General features: G+C 47.3%; 1 protein-coding gene across 6 annotated transcripts in view; it reads right to left on the bottom strand.

Annotated features, from left to right (window-relative positions):
- Positions 1-26,138, bottom strand: part of RAB6B (RAB6B, member RAS oncogene family) — a 143,022-nt gene that overhangs the window by 57,257 nt on the left and 59,627 nt on the right. For all 6 annotated transcript variants that reach the window (XM_039488625.1, XM_039488621.1, XM_039488622.1 and 3 more), the window contains exon 2: positions 6,512-6,570. In XM_039488625.1, coding sequence (XP_039344559.1) covers positions 6,512-6,570 — 59 coding nt within the window. The remainder of the gene's footprint in view (positions 1-6,511; positions 6,571-26,138) is intronic.

The following is a 26,138-nucleotide window of genomic DNA, read 5'->3' as shown; positions in this document are numbered from 1 at the left end:
GACTTTGTCTGTACAAAGTGCAAGCTGGTCTCCATATTGGAAAAGAAGGTTTGAGGTCTGGAGAAACAAGTATCGACCCTGCGTTGCATAAAAGAAACTTACCTGCGTGTCCCTGTGTAGACAAGACCTATGAGTGCCTAACTCCCTTAGGTGGCTTTGAAAGTCCCAGCCAGAGTTTCTGAGTGTATTGCCTCAGCTGTCTAACATGAAGAAAGGAAGAGCAGCGAAGCACCTTCCTACCTTCCCTTATTGTCATTTCCTTTGAAATTCCCTATTTTGAATGAAAGGGCAGCTCCAACAGAGGCCATAGTCCAGTGAGGGCTGGGTACTGCCCTGTGGGTCCTTCCAAAGTGCACTCCTTGCCCCAGTAGTGAGGAAGGAATGTTGTTTTTGAGGTGCTGATTCAGCAGACAGCCCAGCTGGTGGGGCAGCAGCAACTGCACCAAGATGATTTTGCAAAAAGGCCCAGAAACACATTTTCACAGGCAACCAGAGGAGAGGGTGACTTACCTTTATAGCTGCTGCTGGTTTGCAGGGTGGGGCTGGGAAGTTGGACCCCACCAGTGGGAGGTGCTGCAGGCCCAGCAGCAAATGGCAGTTAGTCCATCTTCACTGGTTAGCCCCAGTGCCTCTAAAATTTGCTGTGATTGGCTGATGGGTTGTGAGGAAACCAGCCACTTCTACTCTCCTTGTGTTTAGTGGCGGGTTGGGTAGCAGCAGGCTCCATCCATCTTGCTAGGAGGGGATTATGAATGGGGCACCAGGGTCTGTTGCTGATGCCGGTCTGAGGGGGAACCTCTTGGACTTTGCACAGCGCAGGCACAGTCTCCTAGGTGTGAGGGTGATATTACCATTGGTATTTCAGCAGTGCCACAAAGCCGCGATCAGGGTCAGGGGTCCCACAAATGCATGGTGAGAGACAGTTCCTGCCCCAAAGCACTTCCAGGCTAAGATGAAGACAGAACATAACAAGTGGGTTCAACACACGATGAGAACGGAGGAGGAGAGGGGACTTCGTTGAGAGTTAGGCACCTAAATGCCTGTGAGGATCTGGGGCAGAGTCAGATGCAACTGGATTTCTTTTAGTTCTTCTTTTTCTCTTATTATAAGTTCCGCTGCCTAGTTCCTTTCCTTGTGTTTTTCCTTTGATTTATTTCAATAGCAGTAAATCTTCGCTCTTGCCTGCTTCTTCACAATTTTATTCCACTAGGTAACAAGGGAAAGTCACATATTCAAATGTCTGTGTTTCAGCGTTAGCCCACAAATGGCAGTTAGTGCATCTTCACTGGTCCCGTTGTCCCTTGTCCAGGTTGTGGGCCACACGCTGCCTCCCAGTCATCCCAGCTGGCTCTCTCTTTGGAAGGTGTTTGTGTGTATGGGGGAGGCTTCTCCTCCTGCAGCCCCTTGCCCCCACATTCCTGCCCCTCTCCCAGCAAGCAGCCACACAGGGCTCCATCTCCATGTGCTCGGAGAGGGTGAGGGCACTGGGACCCTGCCTCTCCCACTGATGTCTCTCAGGATGCTCTAGCTGGGACTTCCTGCCCCCTGCTGTTCTCTGAGTCCTCCGAGGTGCACAGGTGCACCCTGGAAAGGGGCTGGAGCTCAGCTCCCATGTGCTCGGGCGAGGACTGGGGAGAGGGTGATGATATCATTATTTCAAAGGATCACCGCTATGGGCGTTAATGAGTGTGGGGGGTATTTAGAGCTCACATGTCTGCGGAGGTTGAGAAAGCGGGACAAAGCCCTTTCCCAGCAAATTGGTCTTAGATTTAGTGCTTGTGAGGAGGTGTGGGGCTCCTGCATGCAAGAGGGGCTATAGGCCTTGGGATTAAAAAGGCCCATAAAGGCCTGGGTTGGCGTGAGACAGGCTCCAGTATTGAAAGGGAACCAGCTTGGGGGAAGCTGTTGTCCTCACCCCTCTCACTGCTGCCAGGATGGGTCACTTTTAGGAATGATCCTGCTTGTTGTTAAATTTGCAGCCGCTTGGATATAAATCAAATGCTTGGGCCAATCACTGGCACCTGCCGCCTCGGCAATGTGTTAAATTGCCGTGGAACTGGTGGGAATGGCTGCAAACATTACCATCGGCAGCCATCTTGGAGCAGGCAAGGGCATTTTGGAAGTGCTGTGTGCCTTGGTAACTGTTATCTTTCCTTTACCCACAGTGCTTTGCAGTGTGAAACTGACTGCATTTCTCTCCCTAATTGGGGCAGTCAGAAGAGAAGGAGAAGTCACCAAACTATTTAACTTGGGACAGCAGCAATCAAATATTTACCAAGCAGAGCTTTTGCTTGTGTTTGCAGAATCCAGCATGGCCATAATGGATGTGAGGGAGCCTTTAATACACCAATCAATACAGCCTGCTCAGACTATGCCTGCCCTTTGATGTATTATTTAATTGCTTGTAAAAGGTGAAAGAGCTGTTTGTTTACCTCAATCAATTGCAACACTGATTAGATCAGGTGGCCCTGGGATCCCAACATTGCTGAGGAAATGGCTGTCAAATGTCACTAGTCCTTTTTCTCTCAACTAAAAAGCATAACCTCTTTCAAACTACATGTTGTGAACATACTGGCTCTTGGCCCCACTGGGAACCCCTTCTAATCTGAGGAGGTGAAGGAGTGGTCTCCAGGTCGGGGATTAAGAACAATCAGCAAAGAAGGGAGGGAAGTGGGGACTCAGCAAATATGGAGAGTGACTTCCTGTCATGCACTGTACCTCAAGACAGTGCCCTGTAAGTCCCACGTTCACTCACCACTTGTATATGGTTCCAATATTTTGTACAAAAAATGCCTTGTAAGGTATCATAAAGTCATGATCTGCTGAAACTCATTGTTCTGTCCAAATATGTATATCATTATTGTATATGGAGTTATGAGATTTTGGTATATGGTTGTTATTGAAATAGGTTGTGAGTCTCAAAGGAGGTGACCCACAGCCAGCAACCAGCCATTGACCAGCAGGGGAATTGTAAACAAGAGAGTTACAATTCAATAAGAGACACTTGCTCCAGCTACACACAATGGCGCTTGCTTAACTCTGTGGCTCGGCAAGGCCTCAGGACATGCGATGCTTGACTCCATGTTTGAGGCAATATTTTTCCAGGCACATGAACTGAGGGTATTAAATAAGGGACCGGAGCACCATGAGATTCTCTCCTCCCTGACCTATTCTGAAGGCAACAAGAACATTTGGAAGAAAAAGACACTGAACTGGGGAGATTGGTCCCAGGCTAAGCAGAGAATTCTGCCCGTGTATTAAGAACTACTTACAATGCTTAGTGGGGTGAGAAAAACTGCTTGATTCAACTCTTGCTAGGTATGATACAGTTTAGAATTTAGAATGCATATTTACTTTTTATTTCTTATGTAACATTCTCTGACCTTTATACCTATCTCTTATAATCACTTAAAATCTATCTTTCTGTAGTTAATAAACATATTTTAATGTTTAATCTGAACCAGTGAGTTTGTCCTAAGTGCTTGGGGGATCTACTCAAAGGCTGGTGCATGTCCACTATCCTCTGATGAAGTGGAAAACTAATTCATGAGCTTGCATTGTTCAAGAGAAGGTCTTGAGCAGTGTAAGACGAGCACATTCCTGGGGTGCAAAGCTGGGGGGATTTGCTGGTGTTTCCCTGTGTATAATTCGTGAGTGGCTTAGAAAGCATTCATGCAACTTATCTGGGTGTGTCTCTGCATGTTGTTGGCTGAGTGATAACAGCACCTGGAGGGGTTTGCTGCTTGTCACTGGCATAGCATTGTAAGAGACAATCCTGGCTGGATAGTGAAGGCAGCATAGCGGTCCCACAGTTCCAGGTTGTATCCCGGGAGTCTGTCACACTTCCCCTCTGGTTTCTTTGGTCAGCATCCTCCCTTCTCTTCTGCACAGGGAAGACGTCTCCAGACACTCAGCAATCCTGCTCCCAAACACAGTCCCATAGATACAGCAGTTCTTGCCCCTTAGAGCCCCATGGCCAATAAATCCCATTTAGGGAATGTCTGTTCTCTTCATTAGCACCGAGAGGCTGGGCTCGGTACAGGACCCTGTCACTTTGCATTGGGTGGCTGTTTTATGTACAGACCCCAGCGTGGTTCACACTGGACAAACCAGCAATGGAGAGAACACAGAAGACAGAATCCACAGTGGGGCTGGACCCACCTTCTTGGGGTGGGGTGGGGACTGGACTGGCTACAGGACTGATGATGGCTGACCATGACCCCAAGGGAACCCCCCAGCTGCTCCCGAGTCAAGGCAGCTTTCCAGCTGCACTGTGCTGCTTGGATTTCTCTGGTTCTCCCAGATAGTTCCTCCAGTCCAGCTGCAGGGCTTCCCCACCCCTTGGGGAGCTCTGAGACATCTACCACCTACATCCTGCTCCTTAAGGGCTCTCCAGATGTTCCCAGGACAATTGCTTCTCTGCCCTGACTGACTCCCTTTACGTTAGGCCATGCTAGTTGTCTGGGGCCAACATCTGCTCTCCTTGTGCAATGACCATCATTGCAGCTGACACACGGGGGATCGAACCAGGAACCCTCTGAGCAAAATGAGTGACACCCCCACTCCACAGATCAGCAGCTGTGCTGTGAAGGCTGGGGACAGACAGGCAGCAGAGCTGGCCTCTGAGCACTAGCTGGCTGGAGGGCTGGCAGAAAATCTTGTCCCTGCTGCCAGCTCTTCTGCAAATGGGTTGAGGGATGCCACTTGAGACAGGACAACATGGATACTTCAGGGTCAAGCTCAATGAGCAGCTGGAGCATGTGGCTCCTGCAAGCCTGCCCCAGACATATGAACCAGTTACAGCCAAAGGGCAGGACTGAGGGAGGTATGTCTGCTCCCACTGACTGTTGTTTGCAATGACACTGAGGTCCTGTCCAGTCAGGGCGCTGGGAGAGATCTGGGTATTGGAGCAATCGCTGGGTGAATTTCTGCCTCCCCAGAGGGTGTCAGAGGCCAGACCAACCTAGCAAAGTGGGGAGACCCCACCACAAAGACCTGAGTCTCTACTGCTTATGCAAAGGAGCTGGGCTCTCTCGCTGGGGCAGTAACAGAGAGTCTTGCTCTGTGGATCAGGCACAGAGGGGGACATGTGACGCACACTGACCGGTGAGTTACACGCATGCTGAGCAGTCCCACTGACTTCCGCGGAGAACCCATGGAGCACAGTACCGGTCACCACGACTGGGGCATCCGGGTCTGGCCCCTCATGAGAGCTGTCCACGGTTTCATCACCATCAATGGCACAGCCACTCCTCCCTAACAAAGGTGAACCCTCTATGTCAGGGCCGAGATACCTTGGTGAAGTGCACAGTCAGGGCAGCTCACACCTGCATACTCAGAGAAGGAGAAGTCCTACAGCCAGGAAAATGCCTCTGATGGGGTTCAGATGCAGATGGGGCTTTCAGGCCATGTATTGCTTGAAAGGTCACACTTTGGCTCCTCTGCAATGGGAGCTGCCAGCAGACACATGTCGCGATCGATACCATTCTCTCTCAGCTAAACTACGCTTCATCTAGTTTGGGTTGAGTGCTTACCCCAGGGGCAAATCCCTCCTGAGAGAAACAAACCCAGGAAAAGTGGAGTTGCCAGTGAAAGGGGAAGTCTAGATTGAGTTACATTTTGTTCATTGGCCCCAGGGGGATGTTGTTCAACCCACAAGAAAAGTAAATAAAGGCTGAGAAATCCCTTTGTGTGAATGCACAATGAAAGGAAAGAGAAACCCAGTCTGTGTCTTTGGGGTCCCAAGCTAATTCAGGAAAACTCTAGTGTACAAGGCAGAGTTAGGATATGAAGAACTTAGTCCTGATTCTCCTCAGCTTTACACTGACTTCAGTGGAGTTACTCCTGATTTACACCAAAGCAAGAAGAGAATCATGCCCACTGCATTTTGGCAACAGCATCAGCCTGGAACTTGGAAAGTCTGAGGTGATCACACAGCTGGTGGTTACTTCTCATTACACACCTAGAACTCAAAACAATTCCTTTGAAATTACAGACACTATCTGCATAAAGTAGAGAACTCCACAAAACGTATAGACTGACTATGTCATGATGGTTGCAAAATGCGCCAATGCCAGCTAGTGCAGGGAATGGGTAATGTAAAGAGTAGCCCAAGTGCACGCATGTCATTCACCAATGGAAAGCCCGTTGTTAGCCAGTTTGCAATCCAAATGCATGTGTTCACACCACTGCACCCATTTTGGGTTGCTAGGCAGAAGCGTTCCCCAGAAGACCCTGCTGATTTCATTCATGCACAAGGAATTGGATGCAACTATGTAGGTGCCATTGAAAATAAACAGCGCTACAGTCTAGATCTCAGGACTGGGCTGTACGAGGCGTCGTAAGTGGGCCGTGTTCACATGTCCATTTCCCACCTCTGAAGAAAGGGAGCTTATTTCTGCTCCAAGGTGGGTCCGATGCTGTGCACAGAACATGGCTGGGGATTGACAGGGAGTAGGCGGTGCACTGGGGTTAGTGTCACTCCAGATCCAGAAATGGAAAAGGGTCTCACCTGATATGTGTTGTCAAAACTGTCGTACATGAACCTTGTGATAAGGGACGTCTTCCCAACTGCAAGAGAAGAAGGAACAAGGGATTAGGTGAAGAAGTTCACAGTCAGGCCCTTCACTTTCTTTTAAAGACCACAGGTGAAAAGGTGACAAGAACAGCTCATGCTAATCCCAGGCACGTCCCTGCACACCCACACAGCAGCGAGCAGCCCACTGACTGATAAGAATATTCCTGCGGGTCAAGAGGCGTAGGTCTGGACCCATTATTCTTCTGCTTTACATTCTTAGGGGGAAGTAAAACAGAGCATCCCTTTAAAGTCATACAGCTCACAATCCCCGTCCATAGGCAGGGGGGGGGGGGGGTCACAGCTGGTTTGGGGACAGTGGTGTTAGAAGAAAGGTATGTGTCCTAGATCTGTAGCTGTGGCCATGTAGCTGCTTGCAAGGTTTGGTTGGGCCAGTTCTGATAAAATTAGCCAAAGCTCTAATTCCTGTGATGTCGGAGCATTATTGTTCTGCTAAGTAACAAGCCTGCTCTTAGGGTATTTCCACCTGTGTGATATTCCCTCACTGCCAGCAGTGCACAAGGTCACTGGAATGGAAAATAACCAAACTTTTCTCCCCTGGTGGCTGTGCACTTCACCCCACCAACCGCAGAGGTTCAGTGCATGTCTGTTCAGCCTCAGTAAACCACTGCCACCCCTCTCCATCAGCCAGCTGTACTCAGAGTGTGCTGCTGTCTTTACTCCACCTGATCTAGGTGTCATTTTCAGAGGATGCAACCACAGCTCTGGCTCTCCCCTCCCACGTTCTCCCATGGCTGTATTAAGACCTTTACGATAGTTGTGGGGTTTTCTTTTGAAAGAACTGGGTCATGCTGGGCCAGGCCCTTGGGGGGTGAAAATCAGAGTATGTTGATTTACACCAACTGAGGGTCTGGCCTTCTCTATGTGATTGACGCCTCTTCCTTGATCGAAGAATAATGTACCCAATCTGGCATCGTTAGTGATTCCGATTAAATGGCACAATGATAATTCCCTATCCTATGCAGGGCTAGTTATTTTGAATGTCAAAATATTAATTTTCAGAGGGAATTAGGTCCCTAGCATGCACTTATATGCAAAAGCCATTGGAGAATTCAGAATGGCATCTGCTGAGCAGGGACCCTTTCCAAGACAATCTTTTAAGGTTCACCCATCATGACGCAACCCCCCCGCTGCAAGTGCCTGGAGTCGACAATGAACTTGGTCAGCTATTGGTGCAGGCATGACATTGTGTGGTGCAAAGCTGTGGGCCCATGCCACGTGAAATATGGATTTAGCAGATGACACACGCAGGGCATGTGGAGCATCTATGGTGCTGAGTATTGTGTAACTCAGAGACACTGGATGGATTGTTTTGTGACTCAGAAATTTAACACTCGGTTCCTGAACCAATGGAAAGACTGCCATTGACTTCAGTGGTTTTAAGATTAGGCTCTAGATCTCCCCAGTTTCCTGTTGCACCCCTCCCCGAAAGCACAGATTTGCTAGAGAAGGAGAACCATAGCAATGTTCTAGCCCCCAGAGAAAGCTACCCCCACATTGTATTGGGCGAGTTGCTTGGCATTCATACTTCACAACATGCCGTGGCCCCTCACACCGCTCTGACGGCATAAAGGAGCATAGAGCCAGCGCCCAGGCAAGGCCTCTGGGGTCAGCAAGTCCCTGGGGTGAGATAGACATGCCACCACAGGTCTCCTCTGCCTCCTTTGCAAAGCTTGCTGTAAGGGGCACGCTGGGGCCTGGTCAGAGTGCACTGTGATCCAGCTGATCTTGAGGCCGTTAGCAACCAACATAAGGTAGAGCAGCCCTTAGGCAGGGCCCAGAATCCAGGAGGTGCAAACAAAACGTAATTTATTGTCTCAACCGTAGTTTTAGTTAACCAGCAATGCGGGATTCCCTGAGCTGGGATAGTCAGGGTGGATTCTAATGAGTAAGGCTACGTTTCAGTCACGGGTATTTTTAGTGAAAGTCATGGACAGGTCATGGGCAGTAAACAAAAATTCATGGCCCGTGACCTGTCCATCAATTGTACTATATACGCCTAACTAAAACTTGGGCTGGGGGGCCAGGGGTGCTCTGGGAGGGTGGTTGGGGGGCACCACAGGTGCTGAGGGGGGTGGCCTGGCACCTTTGCTGATGCTGGGGGGAAGACAGGCAGTGGCACATGGCTTGGGACCCCTGCTGGTTTGGGGAAAAGGGGGGCAGGCCACGGCCCAGGACCCCCGCTGGTGTTGGGGGGGGGAGGGTTGGGGGGGATGGCAGACTCCCTATGTGGCTCCACATGTTCCTGCAGCTCCTAAGGGGAGGGAAGGCCAGGGGGGTTCCACAAGCTGCCCCTGACATGAGCTCTGGCTCCACAGCTCCCATTGGCCAGGAACTGCAGCTAATGGGAGCTGCGACAGTGGCACCTGCGAGCGTGGGCCGTGCATGGATTCCCCTGGCCCGTCCACCTAGGAGCTGCAGGGACATGCTGGCCACTTCTGGGGAGCTCCCCATCCCACCCCAAGGTAAGCACCACCCTGCACCCAACCCCCTACATCAGCCCTGTGTCCCCTCCCACACCCAAACTGCCCCAGCAGTGGTCGGTGCTGCTGGCCCAGGGGTTGCCTGATCTGCTTGGGCAGTCCCGGAGCCAGCCACACTGGCCGCTGCAGAAGTCGCAGGGGTCCTCCATGACAGACACACAGCCTTACTCATGAGCAATCAATCACTGTTCCCTTCCCTTCCCCCATAGCCAGAATACAGAGCTCTTTCTGCTACCCACACGCAGATCTAGCCTGGCCAAGGCCTGGTGCCTTACTGGCCAAAGATGAATGGGAACAAAGGTTCTGGAGCAATAAGATTTCTATTGATTCACAGTCAGTGCTAACAATGGTGAAGTAAACAACAGTTCAGGCATAAGCCAAGCAGTTGCTGATATCCCATTAGACTTGCATAGTCCGATTTGAAAACAACACCTAACATCCAAGCAAACATTATAACCCAAAAAGCATTCTGCAGACTCCAAGCCCAAATCCCACCGAAGCACACTGAAGACCTATGGAGTTTAAAACACAAGGCACAAAGCAAGCTGAAAAGCAACCACACAAATAGCAGCTGGAGGCTCGAATCTGAGTTGTGGGCTCAGTCTTGGGATAATGTTTAGATCTTCAGTTGATAAAACTGGAGCTAGGGTGTGACACTCTGTACCTTAGGGGGAACAGCTTGCACCCCTATGTTCATCCTTATAATGATTGTGTGGTAGCCAATGCAAAGTTTGTCATGTCGGGTGTCTCTGGAAGGTTCATGATGCACTGAGCATGGTTGTTATAGTGATGTTATAGGTTGTAATTTCATGTATATAGTTATGAGGCTGAAAATTTGTCCTCATAGCTTAAAACAAGCCCAGCAAAAACTCTCCAAGAGCAGAGGGCAGTTCACACCTCATCAGGACATGTATGGGACAAACCCAGCCCAGTCTCACAGGAACAGAGGACGCTGGCCTAGGCAGAAACAAAGGATCTGTTGGACTCTCGAGTGAGTCACCCCCCTTCCCTTGGTCGGTTTGGGACTACAGTGTGGTAATGCTCACCTGACTCTGAAGGGGGGCGGGCAAAGCCAAGAGGGAAGAAAGAACATGATAAAAGGGAGAGATGTTTGCCATGCTCTCTGGGCATGTCTACACTGGCAAAGTTACAGAGCCAGCAGTCACAGCGTCGCTCAGAGAGTGCAGAAAGAAAACTGCTGTTGTGCATTCACACTGACAGCTGCCTACGCAATAGTGTGTTCACACTTGCAGTGCTATTTGGAGCAGTGCACTCTGGGCAGCTATCCCACAGAGCACTTATAATCACTTAAAATCTCTCTTTTGTAATACATTTGTTTGTTTATTCTACCTGAAGCAGTGCATTTGGTTTGAAGCGTGTCAGAGACTCCTCTTGGGATAACAAGCCTGGTACTTATCAATTTCTTTGTTAAATTGACGAACTCATATAAGCTTGCAGCATCCAGCAGGCATAACTGGACGCTGCAAGATGGAGTGCCTAGGGTTGTGTCTGGGACTGAAGATATTGGTTAGTGTCATTCGGTTGCACAATCCAAGCAGCGGCTCACTCACGTAACTGGGAGCAGCTTACATGCCAGAGGCTGTGTGTGAACAGCCCAGGAGTGGGGGTTCTCACAGCAGTGCAGGGTAAGGCTGGCTCCCAGAGTCGAGGATTGGAGTGACCTAGCAGATCACCGGTCCAGATAACACCAGGGGAACGTCGCAATGGGTAGCTGCAGCTGAGGCCAACCCCTCAATATTCTTAGAATAGGCAGACATTTTCAAAGGAGCTTGGCTGCTCCCTGAAGGAAAAACTATTCCTTTCATTGTGACCTGAGCCACTCCTATGCATCCAGAAAGGTAATACTCATGTGCCCCAAAGAAGGAATTAGCTCACATGGCACACTCAGGACTCATTACTGCAGCATGACAGAGGGCAAATCTACAGTACAGCTGCTAAAGAGTTCTGCCACTGACCTCTGCACCAGGGATTGGGTTGGTCTAACTACGGTGCTCAGGATATGAAATTTTTCACAGCCTTGAGCAACATAGCTAGGTCAGGCTAATTTTTAAGCATAGACCAGGCTAGAAACCACATTTTTGGTTAGCTCACTAGATGTAAAAAAGCCCCAAGCAGACAAATTCACTCAGTCTGGAACTGCAAAAATCTTAAGCAAGCGTAAAAACATCCACATGACTCTTTCTCAGCCTTAACAGATGTTACACAAAAGGGTCACTGGTGCTCCTGCCATCAGCATAGTAGATTCAAAATCAGAATATTGAGCAATTAAACGGACATGAAAAAATGGAATCGTACATGAAAAATTTTAATGTTGTGAAATTCCTTTAGTTTCCAAAGGTTTGAACCATTTAGAATACCCAGAGTATTTTTCCTGAATTTTTTTCCAATTTAAATTTTTTTAAAAATAGTCTAAAAAAATCAAAATGGTTGTTAATTTCTTTTGTTTAGCAAAAACTGGATTTTCAGTAAACAAAACATTGCAATAACTATTTTGATACTTGAAGTAATTGTTTTCAATAAAATTTACCCATCTCCTCCAAAAAAATTTTTAAACACAAACATTTTGCATTAAATGGAAAACTTCTGTGCCTTTTTTTTTTTTTTTTTGGAGGAAGAGGAGGAGAGAAACACACCTCATTTCTGATCAAAAAATGTTGACAGCTCCACTTCAGTCACCAGGACTAACCACTCTCAACAAAGAATTTTGCTAGTACAAGTCCCTGGGTCTGATTTTGACATCAGGACTGTATTAGATGTAAGCCTGATGAGAAGCAGGAGGGACTCAGTGAAGCTGGAGCTGCTGCCTCGATCTGATGGCTCCAACGTAGAACATGATGTAACCCTTTCATGCTGTGTTCAGCAGTCACCTGCAAAAGGTGTGTACTATGTCTCAGCTCAGACAACGGCGCAACCTGCTCTCCCAAAGTCAATTCTTTCAGACAGTCATGGCCGGCTCCAGGCACCAGCTAAAGAAGCAGGTGCTTGGGTCAGCCAATACTATTGGGGCGGCATGTCCGGGTCTTTGGCGGGAATTCGGCGGCGAGTCCCTCAGTCCCTCTTTTCCTCTGCCGCCGAAGAGGAAGAGAGGGAGTGAAGGACCCGCTGCCAAACTGCCGCCAAAGAGTGGAGCAGCACAATTTTTTTTGCCACTTGGGGCAGCAGAAAACCTGGAGCCGGCCGTGCAGACAGTTCCTGGTTCCATATGGGGTCTGACCTGGGCTAGGTAAAATCAGCATGATGATGAATACGGAAATGTCCCAGAGTCACGCAGAGAAAAATGCCCCACTCAGACCCATTCAGAATGTAGCTGCAAAGATAATTTTCCTAGCCCATTGCTTTGACTGTGTCAACCCTCTCCTTGAATCCCTCCACTGGCTCCCTCTTCTCCATCGCATCAAAGATATGCTGCTTGTCTCCACTTACAAGGCACTTCACAGTCATTCCTCACCCTCTCTCTCATCTCTCATTTGCTCTCGAGCCTTCAATTGGCCCATGATGCCGGCGTTCATCACTCTCTTGGTACATTTTCAAATAAGCCCCTTTGTCCTTTCTGCCAGGCTGCCCCTCACACTTGGGAGGAGTGCCCCAGTCTGCCTAGCCACCTCCCTATCCTCCTCCAAACCCTCCTTTGCCGTGAGGCCTACAGAACATTTGACAATGCTGAGGCTGTTGGAGTGCAGAGACCACTGCCTGTCATGCTGACCAATACTGCTTCATTGTTTACTTGTACTCCCCCGTCTGTCTGAACTGTTGTCTCTTGTCTTATAGCTAGATTATAAACTCCCTGGGGCAGGGACCGTCTTTCTGTTCTGGCTTTGTACAGCACCTAGCACAATGGGACCTGGTCCATGCCTGGGGCTCCTAGGTGCTATGGTAATACAAATTAAACTAAATAATAATAATCACCCACTGCAGGAGGTGATATGCCAATCCCTTCTGATGTCTATAGCATGCTGGGTGAACCAGAAGCTTGGAGGCAAGTATGGCAGAAGCTCCAAGCACCATGCTCTGCCAGAACCCACCTGGGTCTAAACACACATTGTGAAGATAACATTCCTTTACTAGTGGAGCCAGAAATACAAGATGTAAATACCCTAGGGCAGCGTTTCTCAAATGTGGCCTCCAGGGACGGGGGGCAAAGTAGGGGCCCCTCTCCCTCCCTGTTGCTCCTGGATGCCCTGCCTTGGTGTTGGTTGCTGGGGCCGCCAACAGGGGTTGGGCCTTGCCCTCTTTGGAGACACCCGGGGCACAACTGGAGGAGCAGGCACCCAGTGAGTTCCCCACATTCCCAGGGGTAGTAGGGCTCAGGCTTTGGGGTTCAGCCCTGGGGTAGCAGAGTGGCAGGCTCCAGCCGTGGGGCTCTGCGTACCAGTCCTGTGCTCCAACTGCGCGGCAACAAACCCCAGGTGGTGAGGTTTCAGGCTCTAGCCCCCCATGCCTCCCTGCCCCCCCCCATTCAGAGCTTAATTTGTCCCCAGGCTTGGCAGGGCTGAGTAAGTCTGCTGTGAAAAGTGATACTTGTATGTTTGTTAATATCACTTTTCACAAGGGACTTACTAGCTAGCAATAAATAAATTACAGTGATTTGGACGTGTATATGTGCATATTTATTTGTTTTTCCTAAAGCTAATTAAGTGTTTTATGAAAAAGTGTGAGCAAGAGTTGGTGGCCGCACTCTGAGCCACCAAAAATTTTGTCCTGAAACCCCTGCCCTAGGATACAACTGTATAACAATTACAACAAATATCAGGGGCTAGCCGTGTTAGTCTGTATCCACAAAAACAACAAGGAGTCTGATGTCACCTGAAAGACTAACAGATTTATTTGGGCATAAGCTTTCGTAGGTAAAAAAATCTCACTTCTTCAGATGCAACATCTTAAGCTTATGCCCAAATAAATCTGTTAGTGTTTAAGATGCCACCGGACTCCTAATTACAACAAAAAATCTAAATGGCAGTTCCCAACCCGGCCCCTAGGGGCAGTATGGTACAGGGTTTTAAAGGTGACAGTCTCCACACTGAGATCCTGCCTGCAATCCCCAACCTAGCTCCTATGGGCAGCGTAGTACACAGGTAATGGTCTTGTGTAATCCCACCCCACTGTGCCCCTGCTGTGGCTATTACTGGCCCATGCCAGCAGCAGTGTCTCTCCTTCAGCTCTCAGCCTCTCAGTCCCAACTGCAAGCCGCCTGCTGCCCAGACTTCCCATCCCAGTCGCTTCCCAGGATGCTCCCCTGCTCTCAGGCAGCTGCCAGCTCCTTTCTGACCTCAGCTTGGACTTGCCGTTGCTGTATGTTGGGGACTAAGGGGCTCTCTGCTGGCTGGGTGAGGAACTGCCCCACGATGAGCTGGCAGGTTCATTACAGTATGTTTACTCACCTGTCCAGCTATGTACCAAACTTGCTTGAGATGCATTACTACAAAAGCTGCTAAACCAAGACATTGGATTTCTTCAGGCTAAGCACCAGAGCATGGCTTTCCAGAACATGGAGGGCTGGGACACAAGGGCATGATCAGTATCACCAAGTGTTTGCCTGCTTCAATCCTAACAAAGAGCTCTCTATGCAAGCATCTGAGAATGGACATAGTGGAGGAGAGGGCTGGTAAGTACAGGCTGAGCAGGGGAACCTAGGAGAAGGGAACTGACCATGTCTCGGGAGCCAGGCATCAGGTGTTCCGAGCGCAGGTTCAGCCGAGGGCAGGCACAGAGAGGAAGGAAGAAGGTCGAGGCCGGGGGGGGGAGCAGCTATTGGTTGCAGCACAGGCTCTGTCACAGGCAGAAGAGACAACTGAGCCATGGCCCATTCTGGGCTTATGCTGTGGAAGGAGTCAGACACACAGGACCCCGGTGTTGACGTGTGGGGACTTGTAGTCCGACAGTCCCTGATAGGGTCTGCTGAGCAAAGAGCATGGGACCTACTGACACAGCCAGCCAGCAAGGACACGGCCCAAAGGGACCCCTGAGAAGATTACCAGTGGTACCAAGGCCAGGACTGGACCTACAGACCAAGGTCTCATTTGCTCTGAAAGAGAGGGATGAACTGGAAGGTACTAAAGCCACAGAGCATGCAGGGCACTGTTACACTTACACTCCTCAGTTGCACAGTTTATGAAATCAAAAAGCCCTACAACACTGCCGTGTTGTTGTCCCCTTTTCTGTAACCTCGGTCTGTCAGTTTGTCCACAGGCGATGAGATCTTTGAGAGCAGACCATCATAGCTTCTCAAGTATCTGGAAATTACCTAGCCCTTTTGTGGACACTACCATACTTAAACTACCACGGCAAATTAATTCCTTGCTTTGGTGCACGCTCGCACGGATGTCTGGCTGAGGAATACCCACTGACTCAGCTCACCACAGTACGTGGCAATTGGATGCTTCAGTTTGCCCGTCCTTTTACTCACAGGCTTGGGAAGTGCTGGTGCCCACCCTGCTAGCAGAGCCCCATGTAACAGGACTGTACCATTCACCCAAAGTATCATGTAGATGGCTCCCCAAAGCAGACAGCTCTTGGGACTGCAGCTCTTCCATCTCCATGCTGCAGTGTTGAGGACCAACTGAAAATCTAGCTTTTCCCAGCCCCCACAATAATGAAAGTCTTCACAGTTGCACTAACTGCACAGTGAAAGGGGAAATGTTGAAAAAACTCTTTAATTTAAAGCCATCTCCTGAGTACACAGTTGTTAATTAAGAAACTATGTAATGCCATTCATCAGGCGCCTTAATTAAATATGCTAATTCCCTGCATGTTGTGCCTTCTGAAGAGATGGGATGCATCTCTGGGTTTCACAATTGCATCGGCACCAAGCTATACCAGGGGAATGAGATCCTGACAGGTTTTGCCACAGGCACTGGTTCTAGTGTGAATCCCAGCTGACTGGATCATTATTCAGAAAGATGGATCATATTTTGCCTCCCAGCTCGACTGCCGTTAGTAATGGGGTGCAACCAGATGGCTTGGTGCTGCAGTGCTCCAGGACCTCCCTCAGAGAGGCAGTGGCTACATTGCTGAAATGACGCGTTTGGTCTCTGGAAGGGGGGTGCCACTTGCATTTCCATTCGGTACCCCGGGCAGGTTGGCTCACAGAATGGCAATCGTGCGCCTTAGAGGGATTTTGAGGCACAGTCTCAGAATGATCCAGAAAAGAAATTCACAGCAGAAAACTGAACAAACCATTTTACTCCCTGTCCTGCTTTTCAGTCCAGTTCTTAGTGCTCCCAGTGCCTAACACATTTGCTACATGACAGAGAGATTCCAACAACTACAACCATGAGGCTAGGGAATCATCAGAGCAATCACACTGCCAGGCTCCAGAGTTCTACCCTGCCTCCAGAATCTTCTTCACCTTCTGCCAGGGTCAGTGCGGGACTCCTCCATTGGGGGAGGTGGCACATGCCTGGACCATGGCCCTGCCCCTGCTCAGCTTCCTTCCCCCAAAAGTCCTGCCCATGCTCCACCCCTAGCCCCACTCAACCCCCTCCCCGAGGCCCTCCCTGCCCACTGATCATCGCCCCCTCCCTTGGTCCTCCCTGCTCATGCAAACCTCTTCACCCCCTCCCGTAAGGCCCTCATGCGGGCAGAGATGAGATGGGGAAAAAAATCTGGAAGGAAACAAAAAAAGAATTCATTTCCTTCCAAATTTTGTGGAAATTGTTGATTTTCTGACCAAAAGTAAAGTGATACTAAACAAAAATGTTTGTTTGAGTTGAAATTTTCCGTTTGTTTTTTGGGTTACTTCTGCCCTGCTCCTTTTTCATTTAGTCTTCCCCACAGGAAAAGTGGGGGGGCGGGGAGGAGAAGAAACCCCCCCCCAAACAAAAACTGAAAATCAAACCTCCAAATTATTTTCAGTTTTCTAAAATGGAAGTAACACAACTTTCAGTTTTAGTATTTCAGTCAACACTAAACAAAACTGGTTTCCCTTTGCCAAGAAACTTTCAGTAAAATCAAAAAAATTTGATCACAGCCAAATTTTTCTATTAGGTGTCAAAACCCATTTTTGTTGGGGAAAGTAACCTCTACTTTTTTTTTTTTTTTTTTTTTTACCAGCTCTACTTCTCATAGAAGAGGCCCAGTACAGTACATGTGAACCTTTGGAATCAGATCTATGGATTCAATCAGTGCTTAATTTGTAATGAAAGAGGCTGAGTGGGGGGCCCTGGCATGGGACTCAATTTTTTAAACTTTCATAATTGATGCAGGAAGCCCAGAGGTTCTGAGGTTCTGAACTGCCAAGCCCAGAGGTGCCAGGGCTCAGCCCTGGCATAAATTAAGCACTGGACTCAGCTACCCTTCTCCAGGAGAAAAAGAGAAACCCCCATGGGAATTAGAGCTGTGGCTACAGCTCCCAATGAAGGGGAGACCTCTGGGTTGGAGATATGCAGAACCCCCCTTGCAGTGAGAGAGACAGCTCCCTTGTAACAGAGGGCAACTCTCCAGAGGAAAAACAGGCCAGAGAGCTTGTCAAAGGATAAATGATTATCATTATCAGCATGCTAATGAGGCCGGGACCATGCGGGGTTCCAGGCTCTGTCTGCCTATCAGTTCAGCCCATAGCCAGTGTTTGTTCTAATTTATTAGGAGGAGGCAGCAAGCTAAAGGCCCCACTTCAGAGGACAGGCAGCTTCGTCACAGCCTAATCTGCTCATCAGCTGAGCAATGGCCTGCCCTGTGTGCACAAAATAGACTGGGTCCTGATGTGGAGGTGAAGGGACAGCAAGCTATCAGGAGCACCAGGCGATGAAGGCCTCCTGGAATTGCTCACTGTCAGTTGGTCATGTATTCCTTCTTTCCTCATCTTACTGATCAATGAGGTCAGGCCTTCCTTTCGTCTATGCCCATGCAGAGGATCTGGGTCGCATGCCATTGGCTAATCACGTTAGGCTTCAGCAAAAAGACCCATAGTCTTTTGAAAAAGCCTCTAGCTTTTGACTATTTTATCCACCCATCCATTATTCAAAGCAGGGTGGATTTAAATCACTAGTCAGGAAGACTCGATTTAATCATGGATTTCTACATAAAAGTGCATTCTTGTTGGTTGTTATAACCTTAATACATATTCTTCACAACTCAGAGATAGATGTAGGTTTCATTTTTAGAAGGTACACACTATAGGTTTTTAAAGTGATTTATTTTGAAAACTTTTCAGATTAGTTTTACAGCTATATCAGAAAATGAATGATTGTTTGGTTATTTCATTTACCAAAGGTAATTGAAGCAGATATTTATGAAGTCATTGGGAGGTGAACTATCTCCAGTTCAACAGGTTAATCATTAATATTTGGAGGATTTTATTGCCATGCTGTATTAGGAGGAGAACATCACCAGACAGACATTTAAATTGTTTTATTTAACTAAAACAACAACTTTATGTATTCTGGATTTTTTTTCAACAGCAAATATATAATATTTTAACAAAACAAGCATATGAATTTTTGAATTTAGTTAAACATTCAAGTTTTTTAAAATCAAGTGTGTTTTATTAAAATTGTTTTTAACTAAAATAGTTAAATGAAATATTAAAAAACAAAAAAACAAAAATTAAATCGCTATGTCAGCCAGGTCAACATGAGAAACTTAAAATATTGTCCTCTGCAGCTAACTCAGTCATGTTCACCTTCATTTTCCTGTTTGTTCATAATCTGGAAAAGAAAAACTAGCTTTCCTGCTTTTTCAGGTCCCAAATGATTTCTCAATTTGGAATGAATTAGTCCAAAGGAAGAAAATATTCTCCTATACCGGCAGAAGAAGCTGCTGTTAAAAGTGAGATTATCACTTCAACAGTCTCTGAATCCAAGTGCTTAAGTGAATTCCACAAATTCACTGGTGTGACTTGCTTTTAAACATCATCAGTAAACATATTTCTTGAATGGTTCACCCTTAGCTCTGAAGTTTATTATAGTTGGCATTATGGAGGGATTGCTGGATGTTCATATCATAGCCAACTCCTCTTCTCCAGCAATTAAGGTTTGATCCTGGTACTGACTATTGAGAATATCTGCAAGAAAATGAGCTGGAGATAGTGCTTGTCCTGGTCAGTTTTTTAATGTTTGTAATTTAACTCGGTCATTGCATATTTCTCATTTTAAGAAAGATCTCACTCAGTTCCTTCCAAATTTCAACAGCATCAGCAATAAAACAGCTATTTCCCTGCATTTTGTTCAAGGCTACAGAAATAGACTTCAGGGTACTCAGCATGTGTTCAACATTTCTCTTAAGCCCAATGTTGAGAACTTTGGCTGTGACAGTGCCATCTATTTTTTCATGATTTTGTTCACAAACGGTCATTGGATTAGGCCAATTCTTGATACAGTGCTCAAAACAGTCCACTACTGAGTTCCATCGTACGTCTTGTGCAAGAGTTAGCTTGGTTCCTCCCACTTTTTCAGAGCAGCTGCTGCAAAGTGGTTGCTACAGAAGTATTTTGCAATTTCAACAATATTAGCCTTTATTTCTGGAACACTGAAGTTTTTGGCTAGGAGGTGCATCAAATGAGCACTGCAATCGTATGTTATTAGCTTGGGACTCTTTTCACTCGCTTCTAAATAATTTCTTCTCATCTTGGATACATCTGCAGCATTGTCTGTGACCAAGCTGTGTACTAGACATTTGAATTTTTTCACAGTTTGTTATAGCTTTTAATGCTACTACTTGTAAATATTCTGCTGTCTGTGCATTTCCTGATGTATCAATTGTTTCTGTAACGAAGAAATTACCCTCTTCTGTTGCCACACAAGCACATACAACAGGCTCATTGTGTACATTGCTCCACCCATCAAGACTCAGGTTAACACTCTCTAGACCTTTTGCACACTGCTCAATTTCTCTTTCATACACTTTATCCAGCAATTTGCCTGCAATGTCTGCTCTGTTGGGTGGACTATATTCTGGTCTTAATGACTGGACCATGTTAATGAAGTGTGGGTTCTCAATCATACGGAAAGGAGAGTTTGTTGCATAAACAAACCAGGCAATTTTTTCATCTATTACCTCTTTTTGTAATCTGCTGGTTCTTATCACAAACTTATCTATGGTTGTTTCTGGATGATGGAGATTTTTTTTTTCCTTTTTGCTACAGGTGATATACTGTGGCTATGTGACATCCATGATGTGACTGAAACACTATCATTGGCAGATAACTCTGAAACTATAGAAAATGTTGGTGATCTTGAAGGTGGATAGTCTTCAGAACCCTGTATGTTGAGGATGGATTCTCCTAAACAAAATAAGTCAATGTAGTTATTTAATTATTATTACCTGACTGTTCATTTAGTATTGCTCATTGCATTCACTGACACTCAGTACTACTTTAAAGGTGAAATTGTAAAAGGAAGATCTGTCTATTTCAGCTATTTATTTTTTATCACAACTGCATCTAAAATGATAGTACCATACAGTAAAAACTATATTTTTTGCTCAAACATGAGAATTCAAGAATAGTCCAGAAGGAAGACAGGCAGTCCTTAAGAAAGAAGTATGAAATAAAAAAGTTGACCAACCTGAAGATCCTGCATGTTCAGACATATTCCTTTCATCATCTTCAACGCAGCTTCCTCCTGAGAAGGAACACTTTTTGTGATGTTGTTTCATTTGAGCAACCAGGCCTTGCATTTCTTTGTTGCACTGTTTGCATTTTGCACGCATGTCTGTCTTACCCACAGGTAGAGGAACTTCATTAAAATATTCCCAAACTGGTTCTCTTGCGGGCTGCTGCCATTATAAGTTTTCCCTTCTAGTGACAGAATGGTATGGTAGATCTCAAATCAATGAAGGCTACACTCAGAAAGACTTCAAGACTTCTGGAATACGCTGCTCAAACAGTTTCACTTTTGTTTCGACTGACTGTCCCTCCTTTCTCACATTTATCTCCAGACTTCTCCTCCTTGTCCAGATCTATTCCGCCCACAACAATCTTCTATTCATTGAACTTTTTCAAACTTTGCCCTTTTAGAGAGAGGTAAGGGATTGACTCTGTGTATACAAATTTGCAGAGGGACGATAGGGTTGAGGTCTGTTATTTCTCACCTCTATATATTATTTATTTATTTAAAAACATTTTTGCTGTTAACAAGCATGTTACCTCTGGAGACACAAATCCACAGTCTGACAACTACAAAACTAAGCATCTCTGATGGTATCTTCTAGACTGAGCACTGAGTCCCACTGGGTAGATAGAAAGATTAACCTAAATAATCTATACAGAAGCCCCTGGAACCCCATAAGATTGGGTCCCTAATCCATGAACTATTGGAAATCATTTACAAAACTTTTCTTAATCATTACATGACTATATTGTGTCATACTATAGAATTAGAATTTACAATCTCTATTCCATGATGAGATATCTTTGAGCTATACTGTATCTTAATTAAAACTATCTCTAGATAGGGTTTTTCCTCAAAAAGCATTTTATCAAAAAAATCCAATTTAAATTAAAAAAAACTGTTTTTTTTAAAAATCATTGATTTTTATCCACCCTGATCCAAACGCAGCCCCTTCTAACCTCTGTCTTGGGGGGCAGTGGACCCTCTTATTTCAGATTCCACACCGTACCTCAGGGCTTGTCTACACATACAGTGCTGCAGCTGTGCTTCTGTAGCATTTAATGAAGATGCTACCTATGCCAATGGGAGAGCTTCTCCCATCGGCGTAGGAACTCCATCTCCCTGAGAGGCAGTAGCTATGGCAATGGAAGAAGCTCAGCTGTTGACATAGTGCTGTCTATACCAGGAGTTCAGTCGGTATACCTGTCACTCAGGAGTGTTGAGGCTTTATTAGTGCCGAGTAGAGTGGAAGAATTACTTCTTGAGTTTTGCTTACAACACTCCTGCTAATACATCCCAGAATGGTGTTAACTTTTTTTGAAACAGTGTTACATTGTTGACTCAGACCCTCTTCTGCACCATGCCTTCCTAGGCATTCATTTCCCATTTTGTATTTGTGAAACTGATAATTCCTTCCTAAGTGTAGCAAATGTCTAATCGTTGGCCTCATAATATCTAGCACCACCGAGATCCAAAACCTAGTCTGCACTCTTTGTTTCTTTCCATCTGTTTTAAATGTGCAGCCCTGCATTTCATCGACTGGCCCCGTGTGTGTGTTACAGAAAGTGGCTGTGGAGGTGAGGAAGCGCATGCATGCCTAGAAAGCGTTTGGGGGTAGAGGCTTGCTTAATTGTGCCTGAGATTCTAGGGTGAAGTCCATGGGAATTTGGGGTGTGTGTGTGTGTGTGTGTGTGTGTTGATCACATATGCTCATTTGGTGCTTGGCTGAACCTTTAGGGATTTGCCATCACTAATATGGAGTCTCTTCCACTGAACTCCCAGGCTACCAGCTAGATATTGCCATACTATTTTATCAAGGTGGCTGCTTTGAGTAAAATCACAGGAGTAGATAAACCAAACAAAACCTCTGGTCCAACAGCTTAGTGTCCTGTTCTAGACTGTGATCTATATCAAATGCTGTACAGCAGCAATACACAATCCAGAACAGCCAAAGAGCCAGCATGGAATGAAAAGTTGTTGCAGAGAAAAGCAGGAGAATGGAACAGATTTACAAAACCAACTGTAAGCAGGGTCTGAATGAATGCTTCCCTGACAGCTACCTGGGAGGGGGGAAAAGACTCTGGGTGTGGTTATGTAAATACAGTTTGCTCCTGCTTTGCTTAGATTTGCTTAGCTATTCAGATGTTTTGCTCATTGTAATCAACTTGGCTGGTGTTGGGTCACAAATCACATTAATACTGAATGCAGGGGTAGTGAAATGCTGTTATCGATGTTGTGATTATTGTGGGAATGCAGGGAAGCAGGACTGTGCTTACCCTGTTCCATATGGCAGGGGGGGGGCATTCTTAGTGGAGAGGACTTCTTTGAGCCAGAGGCTCAATTGCCAAAGGCCTGTAAAAGAAGGATGGGGGGAGAAGTTCTGGTCAGGAGGCTCAGGTCTTTTCTAGACTAGCTTAACCTGTTCTTCCTGCACAGTTCAAAGAATGAAGCTACACAGGCTTCATTAGGAACCTTTTTTGTTATTTTAATTACTCAATCAGTGCTGAAACTGGTTGTGGTAGGACTGTGTTTCTGCCTTGCCTGCTAAGTGCTAAAATCACTTGAGATGGGGCAGTATTTTTGCCCAGCCTGCAAGAGCTGAAAATCACTGAGAGATTGATATGCAGAGATCACAGCAGAGAAGCAGAAGCTGACTGACTGATAGCTGGTGAATGAGTGACCAGCAGGTTGGTGGTGAAGAGGTATGAGGAGGAGCCAACAGGGTGGTGGCAGAGAGGTGTGATGAGTGGCTAGCAGAGTGACTGGTGGAGGGGCACGGTGAGAGCAGTGAGCAGGTGGCCGGTGAGCAGCCAGTGGAGCGAGTAAGTTGCCTCTTTACCGCCCACCCAGTGTGGGAAGTGAACTCTGCAGATTCACCTCTGAACTCTGGGTCCGCACTGACCAAGGACAGCAACAGTGAGTGGAGTACAGAGAAGAGTCAGGCATGTGAAAGGGACTTTTGGGTTGCTAGACTTAAGAACCTGAGGGGAAAAGGGCACTGTCCAACCTACTTGGGGGTGAGTCTTTTACTCATGGTTTATGTTTATGAATCCTGTTTGTGGTGTTTTCCCAAATTGAGTCTGACTTACTTCCCTCCTTTAATAAAAGTTACTTTTCTATATTCGGACTCTGTGCTTGTGAGTGGGGTAGTATTGCCTCTCCGAAGCGCCCAGGGGTGGTGTGTAAATTTCCCAAGTTACTGGGTGGGGACTTGAGTAGGTTCTGTGTTGTATCAATGGAAAGGAACCCCTAAATATTGAACCCGGCCCTGGTTGCTGCTGGCTCCACTGGGCAGAAGGGTTACACAACTTACACATGAAAATGTTTGAATTATAAAAAGAACAGCTATTTATTATCTTAACAGCTAAATAAAAGGTTACAAGCTGAGCAGTATTCATCAGCAACTCAATGGACACGCTAGTTCCTAGACATTTGATTCAGCTGGAGCGATTGCTGTCCATTCTGAAGAATGCATCAGTGAGAATGTTTGCACTTGCTTTAGTTCTGTATCAGCCCTGCTCTTTGCACACACGCACACACCCACAGTCTGCTGAATGCTTCTAATTATTTTTGTTGCAATTCTCTGTATTTTTTTTTTTTTACTATTTCTGCTCTGTCTCTTTTGAGATGATGCAACCAAACCTGAACTGACTATTCAAGGCGAAGACATGCTGTACCATCATTACATAACAGCCTATTTATGCTTTTCATGTTATTTTTTCTTGCCTTTCTCATCCAGCCTAACATTTAATTAACTTTTTTGACTGCTGATCTATACTGAGCAGGTTTTTCCATTCAGCTCTCCCCAGTCTCACCTTGATCTTTTTCCTGAGGTTATAGCCAACTCAAAATCAGCCAGTGATGAAAATGGAGCAGAACAACTGAGAATTCTGTTCTGCCTTCTCCAAGCCCTAATGGGCAGGAGTAATCGACTAAGAAAAGACCCTGCATCCTTCCCCTCTGAGCTACCAACCTGCCTTTCCATCTCCTAGCCACTTTCCCCATGTTGGTCAATCTATCCATTCCCAGAGACCAATCTCTCCTGTTCCTCTCCCTCCCAGTAATAAGCCCAAGCCCCGTTGGGGCGCCCCTCTCCATTTCCCAGCCAGTTCCAAAACCGAAACTGCCTCCAGCCTTCCACTCAGCCTCCCCCCAGCTCCTCCCCCAGCCTTTGTCCAGTCTCCCGGGCAGAGGTGTTACCTGGCCTTCAACCCCCGTCCTGGGTTCTCAGGTTACATGCTCAGGTATGCTCCCTTCCCCAAGGCAGGCCGTCCCAGCACAACTCCCCTGCAACCTTCCCAGGTCAATACTCCCCACTCAGCATTCACATAGCACAGCAAGAACATTCCCACTTCGTCACAGGGGGTTGAGCACCCACCAGCGCAAGCAGAAGTCACTGCCTATGGTTATCGGTGAACCATGTTCTGAGGTGCCTCCTCTGCCCCCGCCCCCCGCCATTAACTTGGCTCCTATTACGGCTCCCATTAACTTCTATGTGCTATGGGAACCTCCTGCTGGGAGGAAGAGGGAAGGGTCTGGGGCAGCAGTGGAGGGGAAGAGTCCCTGGAAGTGCATCTCTTTTGCTCCCCAGGATAGAGAGTGGCCAGGAGCCCTCAGAGCCAGGACCAGAGCCAGGATGGTACACAAGGCTCTGAGAGGTGGCTCTGGCCTCTTGGACAGCAGTGAGTTCTGGGGGACGATCCCCCTCCCTGCTGCACTGAGAATTTGTTTCCTGGATGATGAGCTGAGCTGCTCTGATGACCTGCTTAGGGCTGGGGTCCTACACAGCATGAAGTGGGGGGGGGGAGGTGATACACGTGGAAGCAGCAGGTAGGGCAATGAGCTAGGGATGCTGGGATGGGGCAGGCCTGGCAGTGAAGGGGATGCCTCCCTCTCCAGCTCTTCACTTTCCTGCTGTGGCCTCCCAGACTTGTTCCTGCAATGGCTGCTGTGAGCCCAGGCGAGATTGCGTGTGTGGGCACCAGCCCAGCTGCACAGGGCTGGTGTGCAAACTGCACTGCCTCCTCGGACAACAGCTATGGCTCTGCAGCCCCTGCCCCTCCTCCCTGCAGTGGTTTGCACCCCAAAGGCTGCTGGAAGGGAGCAGCCCCTGTCCTCCTCCATGCACAGCTTACTGGCCCGCACCCAGGAGGCATGTGGGGAAAGGGGTCCTTCTCCCCTTCCCCTGAACACAGGCTAGGGACAAATCTATCTGCTTACGAGGGCTGCCATATGGTTGCTCTCATTCCTGCCTACAGGCAGACCTAAGGCCTCCTGTGTAGTTTTTATCATCCTCAATTGCTCCTTCAACTTCCTGCCTGGCCCAGAGACTCTGATTGAGGCTTCCTACTCCCGATAAAACCAGGACGCGCTCTGAGTGTATGTTCTTGACTATTTACTTCCTTTTCCAATTCCCATCCTAATGGGCTTTTGTTTCCTCCCCTGCTCAAACCAGCTCTGGTGTCCTCCATCTCACTCACTCAGTACCCAATCATA

Source organism: Mauremys reevesii, linkage group 9, assembly GCF_016161935.1.
Source record: "Mauremys reevesii isolate NIE-2019 linkage group 9, ASM1616193v1, whole genome shotgun sequence".
In the NCBI taxonomy this organism is placed as follows: Eukaryota; Metazoa; Chordata; order Testudines; family Geoemydidae; genus Mauremys; species Mauremys reevesii.
The sequence above is the reverse complement of the archived record's forward strand: the minus strand, read 5'-3'. Positions and strand labels throughout refer to the sequence as shown.